Genomic DNA, 21511 nt, shown 5'->3' with positions numbered 1-21511 from the left:
TCGGCCTCGGGGGCCGAGATCTGCTCCGAGAGCTTGGCCGCCCCGGTGAGCACGAAGAAGCCGCCCAGCAGGACGCGGAGAGGAGCGAGCCCGAGCGCCGTGGCCGCGCAGGTCCTCCGGAGGGAAGGAAAGGGGGAGGAGGGGGAAGGGAGGGGAGGAGGGGGGAGGGGGAGGGGGGAGGGGAGGAGGGGAGGAGGGGGGAGGGGAGGAGAGCTGAGAGGAGAGGCCCCGCCGAAACCCGCCCTCTGCCGCCTGCTCGGTTCCTCCCTCCCCAGGGGGGCCATAAGACTGGCAGAACCTCCCGCTCCTCGCCCCCTCGCCCCGCCCCGAGGCTGTTGCCACCCTCTTTTGTAGCCCCCACCTGTTTCGGGAGGAGACCGCCTTCAGGCAGGGCATCCCCATCTCTCAGATGGGGGCACTGAGGCCCACTGGCTCAACTGACTGGACGAGCCCCTTTGAATTCAAGGGACGTCTCTGGTCTCCTAACCAGTAGTCTGACAGGAGCATCCTTCTACACGTGCCTCGCAGAAGACCGGGGTTTTGCTCCTGTCTGAGCCACCTGTGCTTCGCAATCTGAGCTGCCACCTAACCTCCTCGGGCCTATCTGCATCTGTAAAAGTGGACAAGCCTGTTCTCCTGAGGAACAGGCCTAGCACAATGCCTGGCATCTGTAAGAGCTCAAACGTTATTTGTAAATTAGTAAGTTACGAAATTATTAGTAATAAATCAGCAACAAGGAGTTACAAATTGTTTTCCATATTTGTGTAAAGTATATTTCCCCTCCAATTTCGGTTGAAATTAAAATATAAAAAGTGTTTGAAACTTCAGACACTTGCAGCAACTGGAAGAGAGACTTCCATTAACAAAATCCTACAGACCACTCCTGGCCCATATGCTATTACCTACAAATCAGCCTAGACCTAGATGAACAAACTGTGGGCCAAATTTAGTCAGCCCCCTCTCCCTCTCCAGCTAATGTTTGTTTACAACATTGTTTATTTACAGTTTTTAATGATAAAAAAACTTTAAGGCAGCTTTCATGACACACAAAAACTATGAAATTATTTCAATGTTCATAAATAAAGTTTTATTGAAACACTGCCACACTCATTTGTCTGCGTAGTGCCTACAGCTGCTTTTGTGCTGCAAACCCAAAATTGAGTAGTTGCCGCTACATGGCCTGCAAAACCTGAAGTATTCACTGTCTGAGCTCTTTTGCAAAAAGTTTGCCAAGTCCTGGTCTGGAGAGCCACTGAAACCCCTACGATGGGTCTCGAACTCTCCTGCGGTTTCTATTTCTGATTAGCCAAGCCGCTTAGATCTTTGTTTTCTACCCACCCACAACTTGCTGGGGTGGGTGGCTGCCTGGCTGAAGACTGCAATGTCCCATGTGCTTCTCAAGGCCAAGCAGATTAACACCCAGGCATGCTGATACATTGTAAACAGGATTTTTGTGACCTTCATTTTTGTCCCTAATCAAGATGATCCAATCAATCAAATAGCTAAATTCTCTGCCTTGGGCTACTAAAATTATAATATATAATTAGGTATAAATGCACAGTTATTAAATTCCTCAAGAAAAAGAAAAATCATTAAAACACGTAATCACTGAAAACATATCCACATTAGGAAATTATATTTTAGGATACTTATACAAAATTTAACACAAAATTATAGACTTTGATAATTAGCAATACCTATGTTACTATTCTTTCTCCTTTACTAATTTTTCTATCCTTGGAATTAAAGATGTGACTGCAAGTCTTAGAGCAGGACCAGAAACCAACAGATTTCTTTGTTTTGACTCAGTCAAAGCAGAAAATGTAGCATCACATAAATAAATAGTTGAAAAAGGCAATAAAAACTTCATTGCCTTTTCATGGAGTTCTGGGTAATTTGTCTTTGCATTTATCCAAAACTGAGTAAGAGACATTGATTTAAATACAGACTGTAATTCCAAATCTGAAGATAACTGTACTAGTTTTTCTTCTTCGAAGTCCATGAGATTAGTATTTTTATGATTCATAAAAGGATTAATTATCCACAAATTTCCTGAACGCAAGTCTTCCTCTGGTGGGTAACAGTCATTGAACATTTGACAAAGTCCTTCCAGGTGCTCAAAAATAATGCTTGCAATGCCTCTCATATTGAAGTCTGATGAGTTTAAGAATTCAGAAAATGAAGGGAACATGTCATAATCATTCTCCTGCGTGCGCTTCAACCACATTTTTAACTTTTCCTTAAATATATCCATTTTATTATACAAATTGAAGAGAGTAGTCATAGTTCCTCGGAGACTTAAGTTGAGTTCATTTATGAGTGAAAAAATATCTGATAAATAGGCCAGTTTTGCAACCCATTCCTCGTCAAGAAAATACTTGGCCAAATCTGAATGCTTCTGGTTTAAAAAAATTTCAATTTCATGTCGTAATTCAAATAATCTTGTTAAAATTCTCCCTCTTGAAATCCAACGTACTTCAGCATGAAGTGGTAGATTCACATGCTCAGACCCCATTTCTTCATACAAAATTGTTAACATTCGTGAATTTGAAGCATTGCTCTTTATAAAACTTAAAATTTGTGCTGACTGCAAAAGAATTTTATGTAAGCATGGAGACAACTTTTCTGCTGCTAACTGTTCACGGTGAATAAAACAGTGCGTAAATGCCACTGTATTTGTCGCAATTTCTTGAATTTTTGCCCTTAAACTAGAACACCTGCCAGCCATGCTTGCAGCCCCATCGGTACAGAGACCAACACAATGTTTCCAATTCAGAGACTTACTATCGATATATTTATTTATTAGTTCAAATATTTCAAAACCAGTTACTTGAGAAGGCATTTCAATGCAACACAGTAATTCTTCTTTTATATCACTACAATCATAATCAATGAAACGAACATAGCACAAAAGAAGGGTGATATTTGAGATTTCTGATGATTCATCTACCTGAAGGGCAAACCACTTTGACTTTCTGACTTTTTGAATCAGCTGATCTTCAATGTCTGCAGACAACTCCTCAATCCTGTGTCCAATTGTGTTATTAGAAAGAGGAATGGTTTTCATTTTGTCTCCAGCACTTGAACCCAAAACTTCTGAACATGTTTCTACTAAATATGGCTTAATTAATTCTTCAGCGATGGAGAACGGCTTCTTGCTGGCAGCAATTTGGAAAGCAATTAAATAAGAAGCTTTCACAAGTGACTTTTCAACTAGTAAACACTTTTTTAAAGAACTATTTTGACATTCCATTTCAAGAGATTTTTGTTCAAAAAAATCTACTGGTTTGTTTTCTAATTCTGAGTGTTTTGTCTTCAAATGATGAGAAAGGTTTGCTGGCTTCATGTTTTCAGTAGATAAGATTTCCCCACAAATGACACATTGTGGCCTTGGTGAACTTTCTTTTGATCCTGGACAGATAATAAAACCAACTTTTAAATATTCCGCATCATAAGTCTGGAAAAAACCTATTCTTTTTTTCTTTGCAGGTGGAGAATCAAGTTCCGCATCATTTTTCTCATTAGGCATAGGTAAATCTGAATGAAATATTTGAATCACTGTTATTTTCAAGAAGAAATAAGCAATATTCTTTATGTTTCCCCTATACGCTTAAAATTTATCTTTTCTTACTATGAATATTTGTCAAAAGAATACTCTAAAGTTGAAACACAAACCACAATACTTTCATGGTGCCTTTATTAAAAACTGAATTTCTCCTTGCCCAAAACTTGGCCACTGACCAGAGCAAAACTAGGCGGTGGTACATGAACTAGCAATGCTATGAATGCCACAGATTACTGGACTTAGGGCTGAAGTCCACAGGATCCATCAAATTAAGAATAAATTATTTTACTTTATTAAATTTCAGAAAAAAGAGAAAACATTTTAAAAACTTAACATTTGGTGAATCTAAATGAAGGATGTATTAATGTTCACTGTGCTATATTTTCAATCATTCTGAATTTTGAAATTTTTCCAAATTAAAGTTGAAGAAAAACAATAAGGGTTAATTAGTAGTTTTAATAGCCAGCATCAATGAGGGTAAAGAGTAATGGGTGTTCTCAAACACTGACGTAATTTTTCAATTTTGCAACACATATCAAAAAGCCTTACAAATCTATGATAGCTTTTGAATCTGAAATTCTATTACTTAGGATTTATCCTAAAGACCTAATTAGACAAGTAAACAAAGATCCATTTACACAACTTAACTCAATACAGTTTATAATATTAAGTAATGAAAAGTGATCTAAACGTCAGTCTTAGGGGGATGGATAGGTACATACATTGGAATCTATGCATCCATTAAGAATCTCAATGTATATTTAAATTAATGTTGACATGGAATATTTCTGATGAGCAATGTCAAAGAAAAAAGTAGTTCAAAACAGTATATCTTAATCCAGTATTTAATCTAGAAAATTCTTTTTAATTTTTTGTAGTTTATTTGTTTTTGAGACAGACAGAGACAGAGCATGAGAGGGGGAGGAGCAGAGAGAGAGGGAGACACAGAATCTGAAACAGGCTCCAGGCTCTGAGCTGTCAGCACAGAACCTGACGGGGGGCTCAAACCCACGAACAGTGAGATCATGACCTGAGCCAAAGTCGGATGCTTAGCCAACTGAGCCACCCAGGTGCCCCAATCTAGAAATTTTTAAAAAATGTATAAGCACACACATACCCACACATATAGATGTCCACAGATCCTTTACTACCTTCCACATGTGAATGTATACAGAATATAAATTCATGTACACAGAGTGTATCATTTTAACAGGAATATTAAACAATCAAATTTACTTTGGAAGTAAAACATGATTCTCCTGGACTTCTACTAAAAGAAAGGCACCCTACATAAAAACTCAAGATTACTTGTTGACAGATTATACTTTTATATAAACTACATATATTCTATGTAATAAAATTATCATTAAAAATAAAAATCAAAAAATGTTTTGGGCAGAGTAGGCTATGCAAGTAACTGAAAACATAAGGGTAGTGGCAGTTAACATGGATGGGGGCAGCAATAGTTTACAGCCTTTCCAAGTATGAATCCAAGTCATTTTCCTGATCACCAATGCCTCAGACACAGTTATATTTTTAGTAAATGACAAATCAATTCACAGTGTTTTTAAAAAGAAGAACGAAGTTTAAATCATTGATACTTTTAAAGAAATTTGTATCTTAGTGGTTATAATAGTTTGCACATTGGAAAAACAGCAGTGCAGAGATGTCTGTCCACTCTATACATAGTGCTGTGTGTGCAGATGGATTCAGTTTAGTAGTTACTAGTGTTAATGACAGTAATTATAAAAGGAATAAATTAGATGTTCAAAGTACGTGACCCAAGAATTAATGTTTTCACATTTAAGAAACTGTAAATGATTTTCTTTGCCTTTCTTAAACAAACAAAACGGAGTAACTTCTCACATATCCAGAGCATAAGGATACATACCTGTCTGACATTCCTTGTGTTGTGTATGTGGTTTGCAAGAGATGGCCTTGGTCTGTGTGACAGGCTTGCACAATACTGCTTTGTTCTTCAAAAGCTTGGGAGACTGGGAAGATAGAAGTTTCATGGCATCCATCTGTGTGCTTCCCTAGTTAAGAGCAAATTCAGAAACTGAAAGGATGTTTTTTAGTACCTTAACACTGACCAAAATTGCTATCAATTGAAAGGTGGCACATAGTAAAAGATACAGAATACCTGTGAAAGAGTAGTTGCAATTAAAAAGTTACTTTGGAAAATATACACTAATTCCTAAACCGTCTTATCAGTATCAGTCCCATTTATTCGTTTTTAAAAATACTCACCTATAGTAAGGACAATCAACACAATGAAAACAATCTTTGCTCATTAGGACAATTGTCTCTCCAGAAAAAATTAGATCCAACTCACACTATAGCAAAAATATATTCCATATTGGTTCAAGACCTCAACACGAAAAAAATGAAACTTTAAAATCACTGGAGAGGGAATGGCTAGCTGGCTCAGTCAGCACAGACTCTTAATCTCAGGGTTATGAGTTCAAGTCCCATGTTGGGACAAGAGATTACTTAAAAATAAAATATTTAAAAAATAAATAAAATAAAACAACAACAAAAAATAAAATAACAAGTAAGTAAAACAAAATAAAATCACCGGAGAACTTTCAGATGACCAGAACAAAGAGGAGGTATTCTTAAACAAAACACAAGAGTTATAAACAAAATAGAAAAGACTAATACATTTGACTATCTTGAAGTCTTTTTTTTCCAAATAAAAGTCTTTATAAAACAAAGTTGAAGAATAAGCGACAGAGTTAGAGAATATATTTAACGGGCGCCTGGGTGGCTCAGTCAGTTGAGCGTCTGACTTTGGCTCAGGTCATGAGCTCACCATTTGTGGGTTCATGCCCTACATTGGGCTCTGTGCTGACAGCTCCGAGCCTAAAGCCTGCTTCAGATTCTGTGTCTCTCTCTCTGCCCTCCCCTGCTCACGTGCCATCTCTCTCTCAAAAATACAAATAAAACGAGAGAGAGAAAGAGAGAGAGAAAGAGAGAGAGAGAATATTTAAAACATGTTTGTTGGAGTGCTTGGATGGCTCAGTCAGTTAAGTGTCCAACTTCAACTCAGGTCATGACCTTGCGGTTCGTGAGTTCAAGCCCCACGTCAAGCTCTATGCTGACATCTCTGAGACTGGAGCCTGCTTCAGATTCTCTCTCCCTCTTTGCCCCTTCCACACTTGCACACAGTTTGTCTCTCTCTCAAAAATAAATTAAAATATTTTTTTAAATTTTAATAAATAAATAAAACATTTTTCATTCAATAAATATTTACAGAATGTTTACTGTAGTAAGCCAGGCACTATTCTAAACCCTGGGGATACAGCAAACAAACAAGGCAAAGAAAGTTCTGCCTTTGCGGGCTTTATATTCCATAGGGAGACACAGAAGATAAACAAGGAAAGCAAATATATACTGTATAATTCCAGGTAGTGACAAGTGCTGTGAAAGAAAGCAAGCAGGGAAAGGGAATGGAGAGTGATGGTGTGGAGAAGGGGTATTTTGGGAGTAAATATTTGAGCAGAAATATTCTGAACTCAAAAGAACAAACCACACAAAGGCCTGAAGTCAGAAGCCTCCAGGCAGTGGGATTACAGATTCAAACCCCTGAAATGGGAAAGAGTCTAGCATGCTTCAGGAACATTAACAAGAACAAGGCTGAAATAAAGTAAGCAGGGGTTGGAATGAAATGTTTGAAGAGGCTGGCAGAAGTCAAATTGTATAGGATCTTGAAGGTCTTAATTTCAAAAACAATAAGAAATTAGGATTGTATTTCAAATATGATGGAATGTCACTCCAGATTATATTTTTAAATTTACTTTGTGAATAAGCAATAGATATAATTTTAAATTATGTAATAATTCAAAAGATGTAAAAGTATATACACGAAAAGTAAGTCTTCCACCTATCTACCCTCTATCCAGACTCAAATTTGAATACAACTACTGTTATCAAGTTTTGTTTTTATTAAGTTTATTTATTTTGAGAGAGAGAAAGCATATGTGTGAGCAGGAGAGGCCCAGAGAGAGGCAGAGTGATAGAGAATCCCAAGCAGGCTCCACATTGTCAGTGCATAGCCTGACACAGGGCTCGAACCCACACACTGTGAGATCATGACCTGAGCCAAGATCAAGAGTCGGATACTTAACCAACTGAGTCACCCAGGCAATCCCCTGGTTTCTTACACATCCCTCTAGAGGTAGTCTATGCAATTAAGTGCTACAAATTGGTGGCATATTATTAGTGAGGCTCTAGCATCTTGCACTATACTTATTAGCAAGCTATCTTAGAGGTATATTCACATAACTTTGTATAAAGCTGCCCTAATAACAGCTTTATAAAGCTGTATACACTGAATGTATCATAGGTAATGTGAAGAGTTTCTGCTGCTGAATATTGAACATTAAAAATATTTGCTATTACAAACAATGATTTAATAAATACCCCTCAATATAAATTAGTTCTACACGTGCTAGTATATTTATAGAATAAGGTATTCTAAGTGTGGTTTGGTGGGTCAGAAGATTCTAATTATGTTGATATAGTCAAACTGCTTTCCATAGAAGCACACTGTATCACATTATATGACCTTCAGCAATGTACATGAGCCTGTTTCCCAACACTCCAGTTAACACAGTATTTATGAAACTTTTGGTTATTTTTCAACAAATGAAAAATTACCTAACAGTAGTGTGGTTAGGTATTTTGCATGTTTAAGCATTATTAGTGTTTCCTCTTCTGTGAAATATCTACTTCTATCCGCTGCCCTGTTTTCCTTTAGCTTTTAAAAAATTTCTAAAAAGTTAAAAAAAAGAGCGGGCGGGACACTTGGTGGCTCAGTTGATTAAGTATTCAATGGCACAGGTCATGATTTCATAGTTCAGGAGTTCGAGTCCCATATCAGACTCTCTACTGTCAGCACAGAACCTGCTTCAGAACCTGTCTACCTCTCTCTGCCCCTCCCCTGCTCACACTCTTCCTCTCAAAAATAAACATTTAAAAGTTTAAAAAATTTTTCCATGCATAATTTTTTTAATGTTTATTTTTGAAAGAGAGACAGAGTGAGCGGGTGAGGGGCAGAGAGAGGGGGAGACACAGAATCCGAAGCAGGCTCCAGGCTCTGAGCTGTCAGCACAGAGCCCGACGAAGGGCTTCAACTCAAGAGCAGTGAGATCATGCCCTGAGCCGAAGTCGGATACTTAACCAACTGAGCCACCCAGGTACCCCTACATGCCTAATTTTTTGAGTAGTGTAACATGTGAAATAAATTCAAAGATTTCAATATTAAACATGAAAATATACTAATTCCCCTCTTAAAATTCTGCCTTAGTCCTTCAGTTCTCCTTAGAGGCAACCCCTATCATCTATTCATTGGCTGCTTTCCAGAGCTTTCTATACATATGTATAGGCATGTGGTGTGTGTGTATGTGTGTGTGTGTATGTTTAAAACACAAATGGCAGTTTGCTTCGGTCTTTTTCATTTATTATATGAGACCACTCTGTACATATATAGCTACCACATTCTTTTTAAGTGCATAGGATTCTACTGTATGGATATAACATATTTATTTTAACTATAGTCCCCAAAGAGCTACTTTCTATGCTTGTGCAGGGAACTCCACTTACCAGGCCACATGACTAAGTATGAGGTAGGAGAGGGGTATATTTCAGGTTCTACCCACATAGGCATATTTTTTTTCTAGTTCACACAGTTACTCAGAATGAATTCACAATGGCCCTGACTATTGATCAAATAATGTGGTTGTTTTTAAGCTTTTGCTACTACAAACAATGTTGGAATCATCCCTGTAAATACTTCAATTTATAATATAATTAAATGTGTGAAATGTATCTGAAGGATAAATTCCTAAAAATGGAGTTCCTTGGAAATACGGTATTTACATTTTAAATTTTCAAAAGTTTCACTATATTGCTCTCTGTAGAAGTTTTATCAACTGCAATTGACAATATGTAAAAATGCCTTAACAGTGTTAGCCATCATTTTTATCACTGCCAATCTGATAAAGCTGGAATTTCTCTAATTTTGAAGTTGAGTATCTTTTCATATGTTTAAGAATAAATTTTATTTCCTAGTCTGTAAACTGATGGATCAGGATTTTTTGCCCATTTTCCTAGTGGATGCTGGGTCTTTTTATTGATTCACAGAAGCTCTTTACATATAGAAAAACTGGCCTTTTAATGCATGAATTGCAACCTTTTAATATTTCTCATGTCTTTTGACTTTGAAATGTAGTTGAATTACCATAACACATTTAGAAAGACTTTCTGGGTTTTGTGATACATTTAGAAAGACTTTCTCCACTTCTGTATTAAAATCCTTTCCTGTATTCTTCCCTACTGATTTATCTTTTTTTTACATTCAATCTTTTCTCTATCTGGACTTCATTCTGGTGTAACTTTTAAGGTAGAAATCCAATTGTATTTTTTCCCATATGTATACTCAGTCATCACAACACTGTTCATTGAATAATCCAAATTTCTCCCACTGATCTGAAGTGCTACCTTTATTATTTCTAAATCTGCATATATATTTAGGTCTATTTCTGGACTTCTATGGAGTTCATGGCTTCAGTATCAGTTGTTTTATCTTTCTAGCTTTGTAAAATTTACAGTTTTACTATAATTTTGGAAACTAGCTTTTCCCCTTCCTGATTCTTCTTTTACAGAATTTCACTGAAATTCTGTTTTTAAGCAGTGGAATGACACAATCTGATTTAAAATCATTCTGCTAACAATGTGGGAAGAAAATGCAAAGGGCAAGAATGCAAAGCAGAAAGGCAGGTAGGAGGTCACTGCAATGAATCAGAGAAAAGATGATAGTGCCTCAGACAAAGGAGGTAGTAGTAGGAGTGGTAAGAAGTAAGGAACACTAGAGAGAAAGCCTGGGAATAAACAGGTTCTGATTTAGACATATTATTTGAGATGGTCATTAATTATCTAAGTGTATATGTCAAGTAGGCTGTTGGATACATGAATCTGGAGCTCAGAGGTCATGGCCAGAGAAATAAATCTGGGAATAAACCACCATCTAGGTTGTGTTTAAAAACCACAGAACTGTATTGAGTCCCCTGGAAGATTGAGAAAAAGGACAAGTATGCTGACTTGGAAGATGAAGAGGTATTTCAAGAAGAAAGGGAGATCAACTGTATCAAATGTTACTAAAAGGATAGGTTAAATGAGAACTGAAAATTGACCACTGGACTTGCAAACTAAAGGTTCACGGTGACCTTGACAAAAGCAATTTCTTTTTTCCCTAATGTTTATTTTTGAGCAAGAGATAGAGCACAGTGGGGGGTGGGGGCAGAGAGAGAGGGAGACACAGAATCTGAAGAAGGCTCCAGGCTTTGAGCTGTCAGCACAGAGCCCAATACAGGGCTCACTTATGAACCATGAGATCATGACTTCAGCCAAAGTCAGACACTTAATGACCGAGCTACCCAGGGACCCTGACAAGAGCAGTTTCAATAGAATGGTGCAGACAAAGCCTGACTTAAGTGCACTAAGGAAAGATAACAGATAAGGGAATTGAGACAGAAATTAGAGGCCACCCTTAAGGGAGTTTTTCTAAAATGGAGAGTAGAAAAATAGGATAATAGCTGGAGGGCTCTGGTGTCAAAATATTTTTTACAGATATTAAGTATTACTGCATTTTTTTGTGTGTGTCAATGAAAATGAGTAGAAAGAGGTGGGGGCAAATCCAGAATATATAAAGAAATTCTATAAATCAATAAGGAAAATATAATTCCACACACAAATGGGGAAAAATTAAGAACAGGAAATGAAAAGAAAATTCAAATGCTCAAAAACACAGACAGATAAGTAAAATTGCCAGTTATTAGTGACATGCAAAATAAAATAAGGTATTACTAAGCAGACTGACAAAAAAATGTTTAAATCTGACATAAAATGATAGCAAGGCTATGGGAAAGAAGTATAGTCATAAACTCCTGATGGGAGAAAAAAACTGAAACAATCATTTTGAAAACAAAAATGGAAATACTCTGACTTCAAAATTCTACTCTTCCATATCTACACCAAACACTAGCACATGTGCACAAGGAGACGTATACAAGGATGTTCATTGTAGCACAGATTTTTTTTAATAGTCAAAACCTGGAAGCAACCTACTGTTCATCAATAAAGCAATGGATAAATAAAATGCATTACATTCATACAACACTGGACAGCAATGAACTAATAATAAGTGAATTCAGTAAAGCCACAGAATACAAAATTAAGAGACAGAAATCAGTTGCGTTTCTATACACTAATAAAAAGCTACTATAAAGAGAAACTTAAAAAACAATCCCACTCATAACTGCATCAAAAGGAACAAAATACCTACAAATAAATTTAACCAAAGAGATGAAATATCTGCACTCTGAAAACTGTAAGACACTGATGAAAGAAACTGAAGAAGATACAAATAAATGAAAAGCAGTACCATGCTCACAGACTAGAAGACTTAATATTGTTAAAATGCCCACACTACCCAAAGGACCCTACAGATTCAATGCAATTCCCATCAAAATACCAACAACATTTCTCACAGGACTGGCAGAATCTTAAAATTTGTATGGAACCACAAAGACCCTGAATAGGGTCTTGAGAAAGACCCTGAATAGAAATCTTGAGAATCACTCCCTGATTTCAAACTACAAAGCTATAGTAACCACAATAGTATGGTAGGTGCATGAAAACAGACACAGAGATCAACGGAATAGAACAGAGAACCAAGAAACAAACCCATTCATATATGGTCAATCTATGACCAAAGGAGACAAAAATATAGAGTGGGTAAAAGACAATCTCTTTTTTTTTTTAATGCAATAGTTTATTGTCAAATTGGTTTCCATATAACACCCAGTGCTTCTCCCCACAAGTGCCCCCCTCCATGGTCATCATCACCCCCTTCCCTTCTCCCCTCTCCCTTCAGCCCTCAGTTCATTTTCAGTATTCAATAGTCTCTCATGACTTCTCTCCCTCTCTCTTCCCAACTCTCTTTCCCCCTTCCCCTCCCCATGGTCCTCTGTTAGGTTTCTCCTGTTAGACAATCTCTTTAATAAGGGGAACACCCAACAACTACCTGCAAAACAATGAAACTGGACCACTAACTTACACTACATAGGAAAATAAATTCAAAATGCATTAAAGACTCAAACTGAGTGAGTTGAAACCATAAAATGTCTAGAAGGAAACATAAGCTGTTAGTTATTTTTTTAATTTTTTAAGTTTATTTATTTTGAGAGACAGTATAAGTGGGGGAGGGACAGAGAGCAAATCCCAGGCAGGCTCCATGCTGCCAGAGCAGAGCCCAACTTGGGGCTTGAACCCATGAAACTGCGAGATCATGACCTGAGACAAATCAAGAGTCGGATGTTTAACCCACTGAGCCACCCAGGCACCCTGGCAGTTAGCTATTTGACATAAGTATCAGCAACATTTTCTTGGACCAATCCCTTCAGGCAAGGGCAACAAAAGCTAAAATAAATAAATAAGCGGAATGACATCAAGCTCAAAAGCTTCTACACAGAGAAGGTAATGATCAACAAAGTGAAAAGGCAATTTACTGAATTCGAGAAGATATTTGCAAATCCTGCATCTGATAAGGGAATAATATCCAAAATGTAGGAACTTATACTATAACTTAATATCAAAAAATGACCCAATTAAAAATGGGCAGAGGACTTGAATAAGCATTTTCCAAAGAAAACATACAGATGGCCAAGATATAGGAAAAGATGATCACATCACTAGTTACCAGGGAAATACAAATCAAAATCACAATGATTCATCACCTCAAACCTATCGGATTAGATATTCTAAAAAAACAAAAAATGACAAGTGTTGGCATGGATGCAGGAAAAAAACCCTCATGCACTGCTAGTGAGAATGTATACTGGAGCAGCCACTGTGGAAAACAGTATGGAGTTTCCTCAAAAAGTTAAAAATAAAATTCCCATATGATCCAGCAATTCTACTTCTGGGAATGCATCCAAAGAAAACCAAAACACCAAAGCGAAGAGATACATGCACCCCTATGTTCACTCCAGCATTATTTACAATAGCCACGATATGGAAGCATCTTAAGTGTTCACTGATGGATGGAAATGTGATACATACACACACACACACACACACACACACACACACACACACATACAGAAATATAACTTAGCTATAAAAAAGAATGAAATTTGCAACAACATACATGGACCCAGAGGGTATTATGTGCACTGAAATAAGTCAAACACAGAAAGACAAATACCATATGATTTCACTTGTAAGTGGGATCTAAAAAACAAAACAAATGAGCAAACAAAACAGATTTCTAGACAGAATTTTTGATTATCAGAGAGAGGGAGAGATTGGGCAGGGGGAGCAGGCAGGCAAAACAGGTGAGGGGGATTAGGAGGTACAACCATGGTGATGTAATGTACAACACAGGAAATATAATCAATAAAGATATAATAACTTTGTATGGTGACAGATGGTAACTACAACTTACCATGGGAATCATTTTACAATGTTTAAAATATCAAATTACTATTATGTACTGATGTACTCTTGAAACTAACAGGATACTATATATCACTTATACTTCCATTTAAGAAATGTATAAAAATAAGTTTTTAAGAGAAAAAAAAAACTAAGCAAATAAGCCCAATCTAACAATGGTTAATTCTCAATGGTGAGAAGACTGTAGAGCAGGAGCTGGCAAAGTTTGGAGTAGACCAAGTCCAGCCCACTACCTGTTTTTGTAAATAAAATTTCATTGGAACACAGCCACTCACTCATTTATGTATTGCCTATGGTTACTTCTGCACAATAGCAGAGATGAAGAGTTGCAACAGAGTCTGTATGGCCTGTATAGTCTAAAACATTACTACCTAGAAAGTTTGCTGATTTGTGTGATTTTCTTTATTTATTTTGAGAGAAAGAGAGTGTGTGAGCATGGGTGGAAGGTGAGAGAAAGCAAATCCCAAGCAAGCCCCACACTGTCAGCGTGGAGCCTGATGCAGGGCTCAACCCATGAACCATGATATCATGACCTGAGCCAAAATCAAGAGTTGGATGCTCAACTGACTGAGCGACCCAGGAGCCCTGACTTGTGCAGATTTTCTTCTTTGTCCTTTTCTATATCTCACCTTCCCATGAAATTTAAGACTATTTAAATAACTTGAAGGAGAGTCATGCTAAAGTCCCAAAAAAGCAAAGAAAAGATTCTAAAACTTTCAGTTTTTTTTAAATTGTAAGAGTACTACATTATTTGTTGCTATCCTTCATATAGACTAAGCTGAAAAATTTATTAGAGCTATTCTATAACACAGTTTAGATGACTGGTGAATTATAGAGGTACTCCACATATGGAAAAAATATATAGAGCAGTCATATTTAATATGGGGGATGTATTCTTGAAAACCCAGAATAATTCAAAACTAACTATCCCATACATAGAGAGAAAAGATGCATTCTCAGGTTCATAAATTTGCAACCAATATAGAATATTTTTATAATAAATACTAATAACAGTATAAAACCTAGTACATTAATACCTTTATGAATTACAGTCATGTGCTTAATAACAGAATTATTAATTCTGCAATAGTAATTTATTAATCATGTAATTTAAAATATAATTTAATATAATATACAATAGACAACTAAGTACAAAGTTAACTTAATGATATTGCATTAACTACTGTAGTATCCTGCCTGAAAATAATTGAGTAAAAGTTATTATTATCATCTTCTAACAACACATGTAAGGGGAGAGTTAAAAGGTATTAAATTAGGACAAGCTATCTCTCCACACCATGGGGAAGGCTGGTCTGAGTCCCTAAGACTTCTGCTAAAGAATGAATCTGATGTGGCTGGTTTTTTCTCTCATTTTCTTTGCCTCTGGGGATTTCTTGATGTGCAGACATACTGTCCATCTTTCACCTTGCCACCATGAAACAGCAATCCACATTTGGATCATTTTCTTTAATAATAGCAATTGTTGCTGGAATATCATCAAAAGCATATGCCAGTTACTGCACTGTTGGCTGTTGTGCTGAAGGCCCAGGCTAAGTGCTGGGACCCTCTACCAGCTACTTTTGTTTTTCTAGTTCTAACAAGTGTTCCTGTATTACTCCATAGAGAACTGCCCAAGTGAAATTTCAACATCCTCTTCACCAATCTTGCACAAATTCACCTTGTCACTTTCACAGATTTTCAGATGTGAGGCTGTTGTCTTTTAAGATAAAGCCTCTTTAGATTATGGTAAAGCTTAAATGTTTTGATAGCTTCAGTTAGCAGCTAGCGCTTGCCTGCTCATTTTTATATTTTTAATACTTTGGTAGGCTTTAAAATTGGAAAGGCAGCCATGACTTGTAGTAAATTTTCTTGTCTCACTTTCAACTCCTTTCAAATCATCAACATTACTTCAGGCCTTAGCATAGGTAATGGCTTGATCTCAGGGTCACATTATGGCAGCACTGACCTTGCAGCTACATTGCCAGGATTTTTTCCATGTACTCTATTATTCTTGCCTGGTTATAAGATAGTTTTTTGTGAACTAAACGATGTGCCTTCTTTAATGCTGCTTTTGGTTTTGTGAGCATGACCTCTAATACCCTGCAGGTTGCACTCTCCTAAATGAACAGCAAGGGGGATCATAGTTGTGGTCTGGCCTTTAGCACAGAGTTTTATCACATCTAACTTCTATTCCAAAGATACTGAATTTGGGGTATTTTTTTTTAGCACTAGCACCACTACTTACTGAACTTGAATGACATACAAAAATACTTTTAATTGTACCAAAACCAAATGTTAAGAGAGCAACCAAAAATAGTCACCAAAAACATTAATCCAAGAACCAATACATTAGGTTCATGTGATATTGATAAAGGATGATGGGAATTTTGTTTCCTATAACATAAGACACAGGAAAACAATGACATAATTTGCAATCCTTTCAGCCAGTCAGATTTGAAATTATGCATTTCTTCAAAATATTTTTAATTTTAGAAAGATTCATGATACTTCAAATTGGAGACATAAAATGGGAATTTAAATGTATTTTTACTTTGCACTATTTTCAGCCTCACATAATTTGAAGATGCATAAAACAACACTACACTGAACTTTTTCAAGAAAAAGAAAAATACTTGAATATAATAAAAGAGAGAAATAAGCAGCCAGATGTAATTAACAAGAATTTAAAGACATTAAGGAGCCAGGACGCCTGGGTGGCTCAGTTCATTGACGTTCTGACTGTTGATTTTGGCTCAGGTCATGATCACAGGCTCATGGGACTGAGCCCTGTGTCAGGCTCCACACTGAATGTGGAGCCTGCTTAACATTCTCTCTCTCTCCTCTCTCCTCTCCTCTCCTCTCCCTTTCTCTCTCTCTCTCTCTCCTTCTGCCCTCTCCCCTACTGTGCTCTTTCTCTCTCTCTCTCTTTTAAATTTAAAAAAATTAAGAAAATTAAAAAATTTGGGAGCCAGAACACAATGAAATAACTCAGAAATGCATTCTTATTAATGTAACTTTAAAATTCCAAAACAAAATGAGTGAATAATACTCGATTTCTTTTTGAAGACTAAGCTATAAAGAGAAATGTATTCAGACACATATTTGAACACTACACGCAAAATAAAAATTAACCCAAGTGGCATTATGAGGAAAAATATTAACAATAAAACTTACATCTTCAATGACCTTTTTTGTTGCCTCTTTAGTAACTGCACCTGTTATAAATTAAAACATACATTATTATCCCCAAAATATACAGATGTAAACACTGAGACTAACAAGTTATTTTCCTCTCACTAAGGTTGGCCAGAGTCTAGTCCAGAATTTCTCAAAGAATGGTCCAGAAAACTGGACACCAGTGTCACCTGGGATGTTTGGTAAAGGCAGGGATTCTTGGGTCCCAATTTCATCTCTGGTGGTAAAGGCAATTATATTACAATCACTTAGGTTTACTCTTCTCTTAAAAAAAAAGCAAAACCTTTTTTTTTTAAAAAAAAAAGTAAAACCTTTTTATAAAAGAAATGTTAAGTAAAACCTTTTTTTTAAAAAATCACTTAGGTTTTTAAAAAAATTGTACATGCTGCTTCCTTCTCTACCCATGCCAACCTGCTTGCCACCCACTTCCCTCTGAGAAAAAGGGGCATGTTTCCTCACAGAAGTATAAAAGTAAATATTACTAACAAGAGCTATTTAGATAACAATTACATCTACAGTCTAACTAAATGCCTTTACATGAAGTCATACCTTTTAAAACACTATTGGTGCTCCCTGTGGGCTGGGCAGGAGGTATTTTTGCCAATGACACCACATTAGTTATAACTGGTGTTGTATTTTTCCTTGCAGAAGTGAGCTCCGTTGAAGTAGTCTGTGCCTTATAAATATTTACTGATTAAAACAAAAAGGTAAGACCTAGTATAAACAAAAGGGTTATACACAAAAAAAAAATCCTGTTCAACAACTAAATTTTCAAGGAGCAGTGCAAATATCTAACTCTGTATAATGCTGTAGAATATGATACCTAATTCTGTTTGAAGAGTGATTCTGGTCAGATTACCATTCATTAGGATGTAAAGACAGCCTGATTCTCTAAAAGTATAAACTTCAAATGTTATTTATTTAATAGGTAAAAATATAGGTATTAGCTTTAGAATTAAATGGCCTTTTCTATTAGTGAATATTAACACTTTTCCCCCTAAGCTTGCTTCACATACAAACTTAACATGACAATTTTTATAAATAAGTTGGTGAAGTTGCTACCCATCCACTGGTTTGTCAACACATATTATAAAATAAAAATTCTACCACTGACCTGACTGGTCTTAGAGAATGGATGATGACATAAAAGATTGGCACATGGCATATGTGATTAAGATGAAGATCAATAAGATTGCAAAGGTAGACAAGGGCCAGACTGTAAGAACAGAGCACATGGATTCTGTCAACTCAACAGCACTCCAGGCTTTGATCAGACAGCATAATATCAAATGTCTTGACCCTAACTCGGAGAAGTACTACTTCAGGGAGCTACTTTAAGATCATGCCACACATGTATCTATTCATCTGGGTCTTTTGACCATATTAGCTGTCCTACTTGCAAAATTATTTTATTCTTAGCCAAAAAAACTTGCGCTACCTATGAAGAACTGGTGTACTTTATTTTTTCTGATATAATTAATGTGTCCATTCTTTTTTCCTTGGCTACAATCAAGTTCTTAATCAAATCTTACGCCCGTCATAGCAACTGTATTAACATACTTCTATCCTACCCTTCTGATTGCCCTGATTTTCTATTTTTCTCTAGCTTATTAACTGAATAACATGTATCCCTTAGTGGAAATTATTTATGTACAGATAAATTCAACCAAAAGCAATCATTTCTAATTTTCCTATAAAATTAGTGCTCATACATTTATTGATTCCTTGATGTGTTTGATTATGATAACAAAAAGCATAAGGATTAATTTTCCCTGAAGGGCAATTAAAAAAAATTTTTTTTAACATTTATTTATTTTTTGAGAGACAGAGAGACAAAGCATGAACAGGGGAGGGCAAGAGAAAGGGAGACACAGAATTCAAAGCAGGCTTCAGGCTCCGAGCTGTCAGCCCAGAAACCAAGGTGGGTCTTGAACTCATGAACGGCAAGATCATGACCTGAGCCGAAGTGGGACACTTAACCTACTTAGGCTCCCAGGCACCTGAAGGGCAATTTTTAAGCATTGTTACAAGAGGGGAACCTGGGTGGCTCAGTCATTTAAGCCTCTGCCTTTGACTCATGTCAAAATCTCACAGTTTGTGGATTTGAGCCCTGTACTGATAGCTCAGAGCCTGGAGCCTGCTACGGATTCTGTGTCTTCATCTCTCTCTGCCCCTCCCCCTGCTCTTTCTATCTCTCAAAAATAAACATTAAAAGTTAAAAAAAAAATTCTTACATGAAAATTTAAAGAAATCCAGGCTATCTAAATCCAATAAAGTTCTGTTTTTATTATATTATTTACAAGTGTATGTACTAATAGTATACCCTAGGAATGACATAAAGATCACATTAGCCAAGTTTAATTTTTACCTTTATTTTGTGAAAGAGAGTCATTCATTTGTCGATGACAAAACTCCAAGACACAAAACAAGTTACAGAAATGTTTGATGTTTCCTCGCCATTTTATGGACTCACTTAGCTTACCCTGTCGTTTACAGCCATCACACTTGGCCATCTGAGAAAGAAATGAAAGACAGGATAGGCTTAAAACCATAAAATAATGAAAAGATATCATTAATCATAAAACCAGGAGGTGCTATGAAAACAGGATACGTAAATCAGTAGAATCACAAATTCAAGGTTCCTACCTTAAAATATTCTAGTTAAAAATGTATATACTTGGGGTGCCTGGGTGGTTCAGTAGGATAAGTGTCCGACTCTTGATTTCGGTTCAGATCATGATCTCATGGGTCTACGGCCATACCACCCTGAACACGCCCAATCTCGTCTGATCTCGGAAGCTAAGCAGGGTCAGGCCTGGTTAGTACTCGGATGGGAGATCATGATCTCATGGTTCATGAGCTCGAGTCCTGAGTTGGGCTCCACACTGACAGTGCTGAGCCTGCTTGGGATTATCTCTCCCCCTCGCCCTCTGCCCCTCCCCTGTTCATGTGCACACTCTCTCTCAAAATAAATAAATATTAAATATATATTTTTAATTATTTGCTTCTTAAAGGTACTATTAATCCAGTGAACATAAAAACTGACCTCCCATTTTCAAAATTATTGATGAAGGAATCTAAAACTAGGCTCTATTTTTAAAAGGGTAAGCAGTGATATCATGTAGTAGAAGGAAAAATATGCACTTTGGAGCTGTAAAGACATTGATTCATTTGGCAACTATTTAATTAGGCATCCTTTGTCTTGGGCACTGAGATAGGTGCCACGTAACTATGATAAAGACATTGTGTAGCCCCACCAAAAAGATTATATTGTAGGGGCAGGGAGACAGATGATTCCACTGGAGAGTTCTAGATGCTGTCTATCACCTACCAGCTTCTTGAAGAATACACTCCTCAACATCCCTAGATCTTACTCCTTTTCCTTATTTATAAACTGATAATACACCTACCCCTAAGGATTATAGTAAAGATTAAATGCAATAACACTTATGAAGCACTGGACCTGTATTAGTAGTTCAATTAATTGTAGCTTTCATTGTTAGCCTTTTGAAAAAGTAATTCTTCAAAAACGAAGTGGGTAAGGAGCTCAGTCACAGTCATTTGACCTATGAAGTGAGAACAAGGTCTGACTTCAAATTCATCAGAGTAACCTTCTGAATGAGAGCCACTTAAGGCAACATAGCATGTAAAATTCGAACTTGAAAGAACTCAATGATAAATAAGGTCGGTGTACCTCAAGAGAAAGCAAAAGATAAAAATAAGAAGAATATACCGTAAGAGTTGCCATGGGAAAGCAACTGAGCGGCCACTTTGATGTGGAAAGCTTTGAACACTGACAACCCCCACTTGCAAACCTGGCATGACCCATGCCATTTGGAAAGCACCAGCGGCCATTTTATTGCAGGCCAGATAACAGATCCAGGCGCCACCAGGACTGACGACCCCCACTCTCAACCTGGACTGTCTCAAACTGGAATGCCTCACCATGGGATTCCAGCATCCCCCTCCCCACCGAAGCAAACAGCCAACTGAATCCTGCCACCGTCCAAAGAAGACCGTACGTGGCTATCAGCCCACCTGAGCTCAAACCCGGAACTTCTGCACCCATAAAAGACCTTGCTCTCCCATATCAGGCGCGACTTCCCTGACTCCCCGCTCCAGAGTCACAGAACCTGGCCCGGGAATCGCAGACCCCAATGAAGGCCTTCTTGGCTCCATAGTGCGGTCTCTTTGTCCTCCCGTCCCTGCGTCCGTCCATTACACCTTACA

The 21511-nt window shown here is 37.1% G+C and overlaps 2 protein-coding genes across 5 annotated transcripts in view; both read right to left on the bottom strand.

Moving 5' to 3' along the window:
* The window catches only part of TMEM35B (transmembrane protein 35B), a 3411-nt gene extending 3009 nt beyond the window's left edge, over positions 1–402 (bottom strand). The window contains 2 exon segments of the mRNA XM_029945851.1: positions 1–114; positions 362–402. Of these exon segments, the coding sequence (XP_029801711.1) occupies positions 1–114; positions 362–402 (155 nt within the window).
* Positions 403–1064: 662 nt separating this feature from the next.
* The window catches only part of ZMYM6 (zinc finger MYM-type containing 6), a 44124-nt gene continuing 23677 nt past the window's right edge, over positions 1065–21511 (bottom strand). For 3 of the 4 annotated variants that reach the window (XM_029947845.1, XM_029947846.1, XM_029947847.1), the window contains exons 12-16: positions 19650–19794; positions 17831–17971; positions 17261–17301; positions 5457–5601; positions 1065–3537 (exon numbers count right to left, since the gene is read on the bottom strand). In XM_029947845.1, coding sequence (XP_029803705.1) covers positions 1706–3537; positions 5457–5601; positions 17261–17301; positions 17831–17971; positions 19650–19794 — 2304 coding nt within the window. In that variant the 3' untranslated portion in view covers positions 1065–1705. The remainder of the gene's footprint in view (positions 3538–5456; positions 5602–17260; positions 17302–17830; positions 17972–19649; positions 19795–21511) is intronic. The other variant, XM_029947848.1, reaches the window with a different exon arrangement.

Source organism: Suricata suricatta, chromosome 8 (genome assembly GCF_006229205.1).
Source record: "Suricata suricatta isolate VVHF042 chromosome 8, meerkat_22Aug2017_6uvM2_HiC, whole genome shotgun sequence".
Lineage (NCBI taxonomy): Eukaryota > Metazoa > Chordata > Mammalia > Carnivora > Herpestidae > Suricata > Suricata suricatta.
This window is presented reverse-complemented; position numbering and strand designations above follow the sequence as displayed.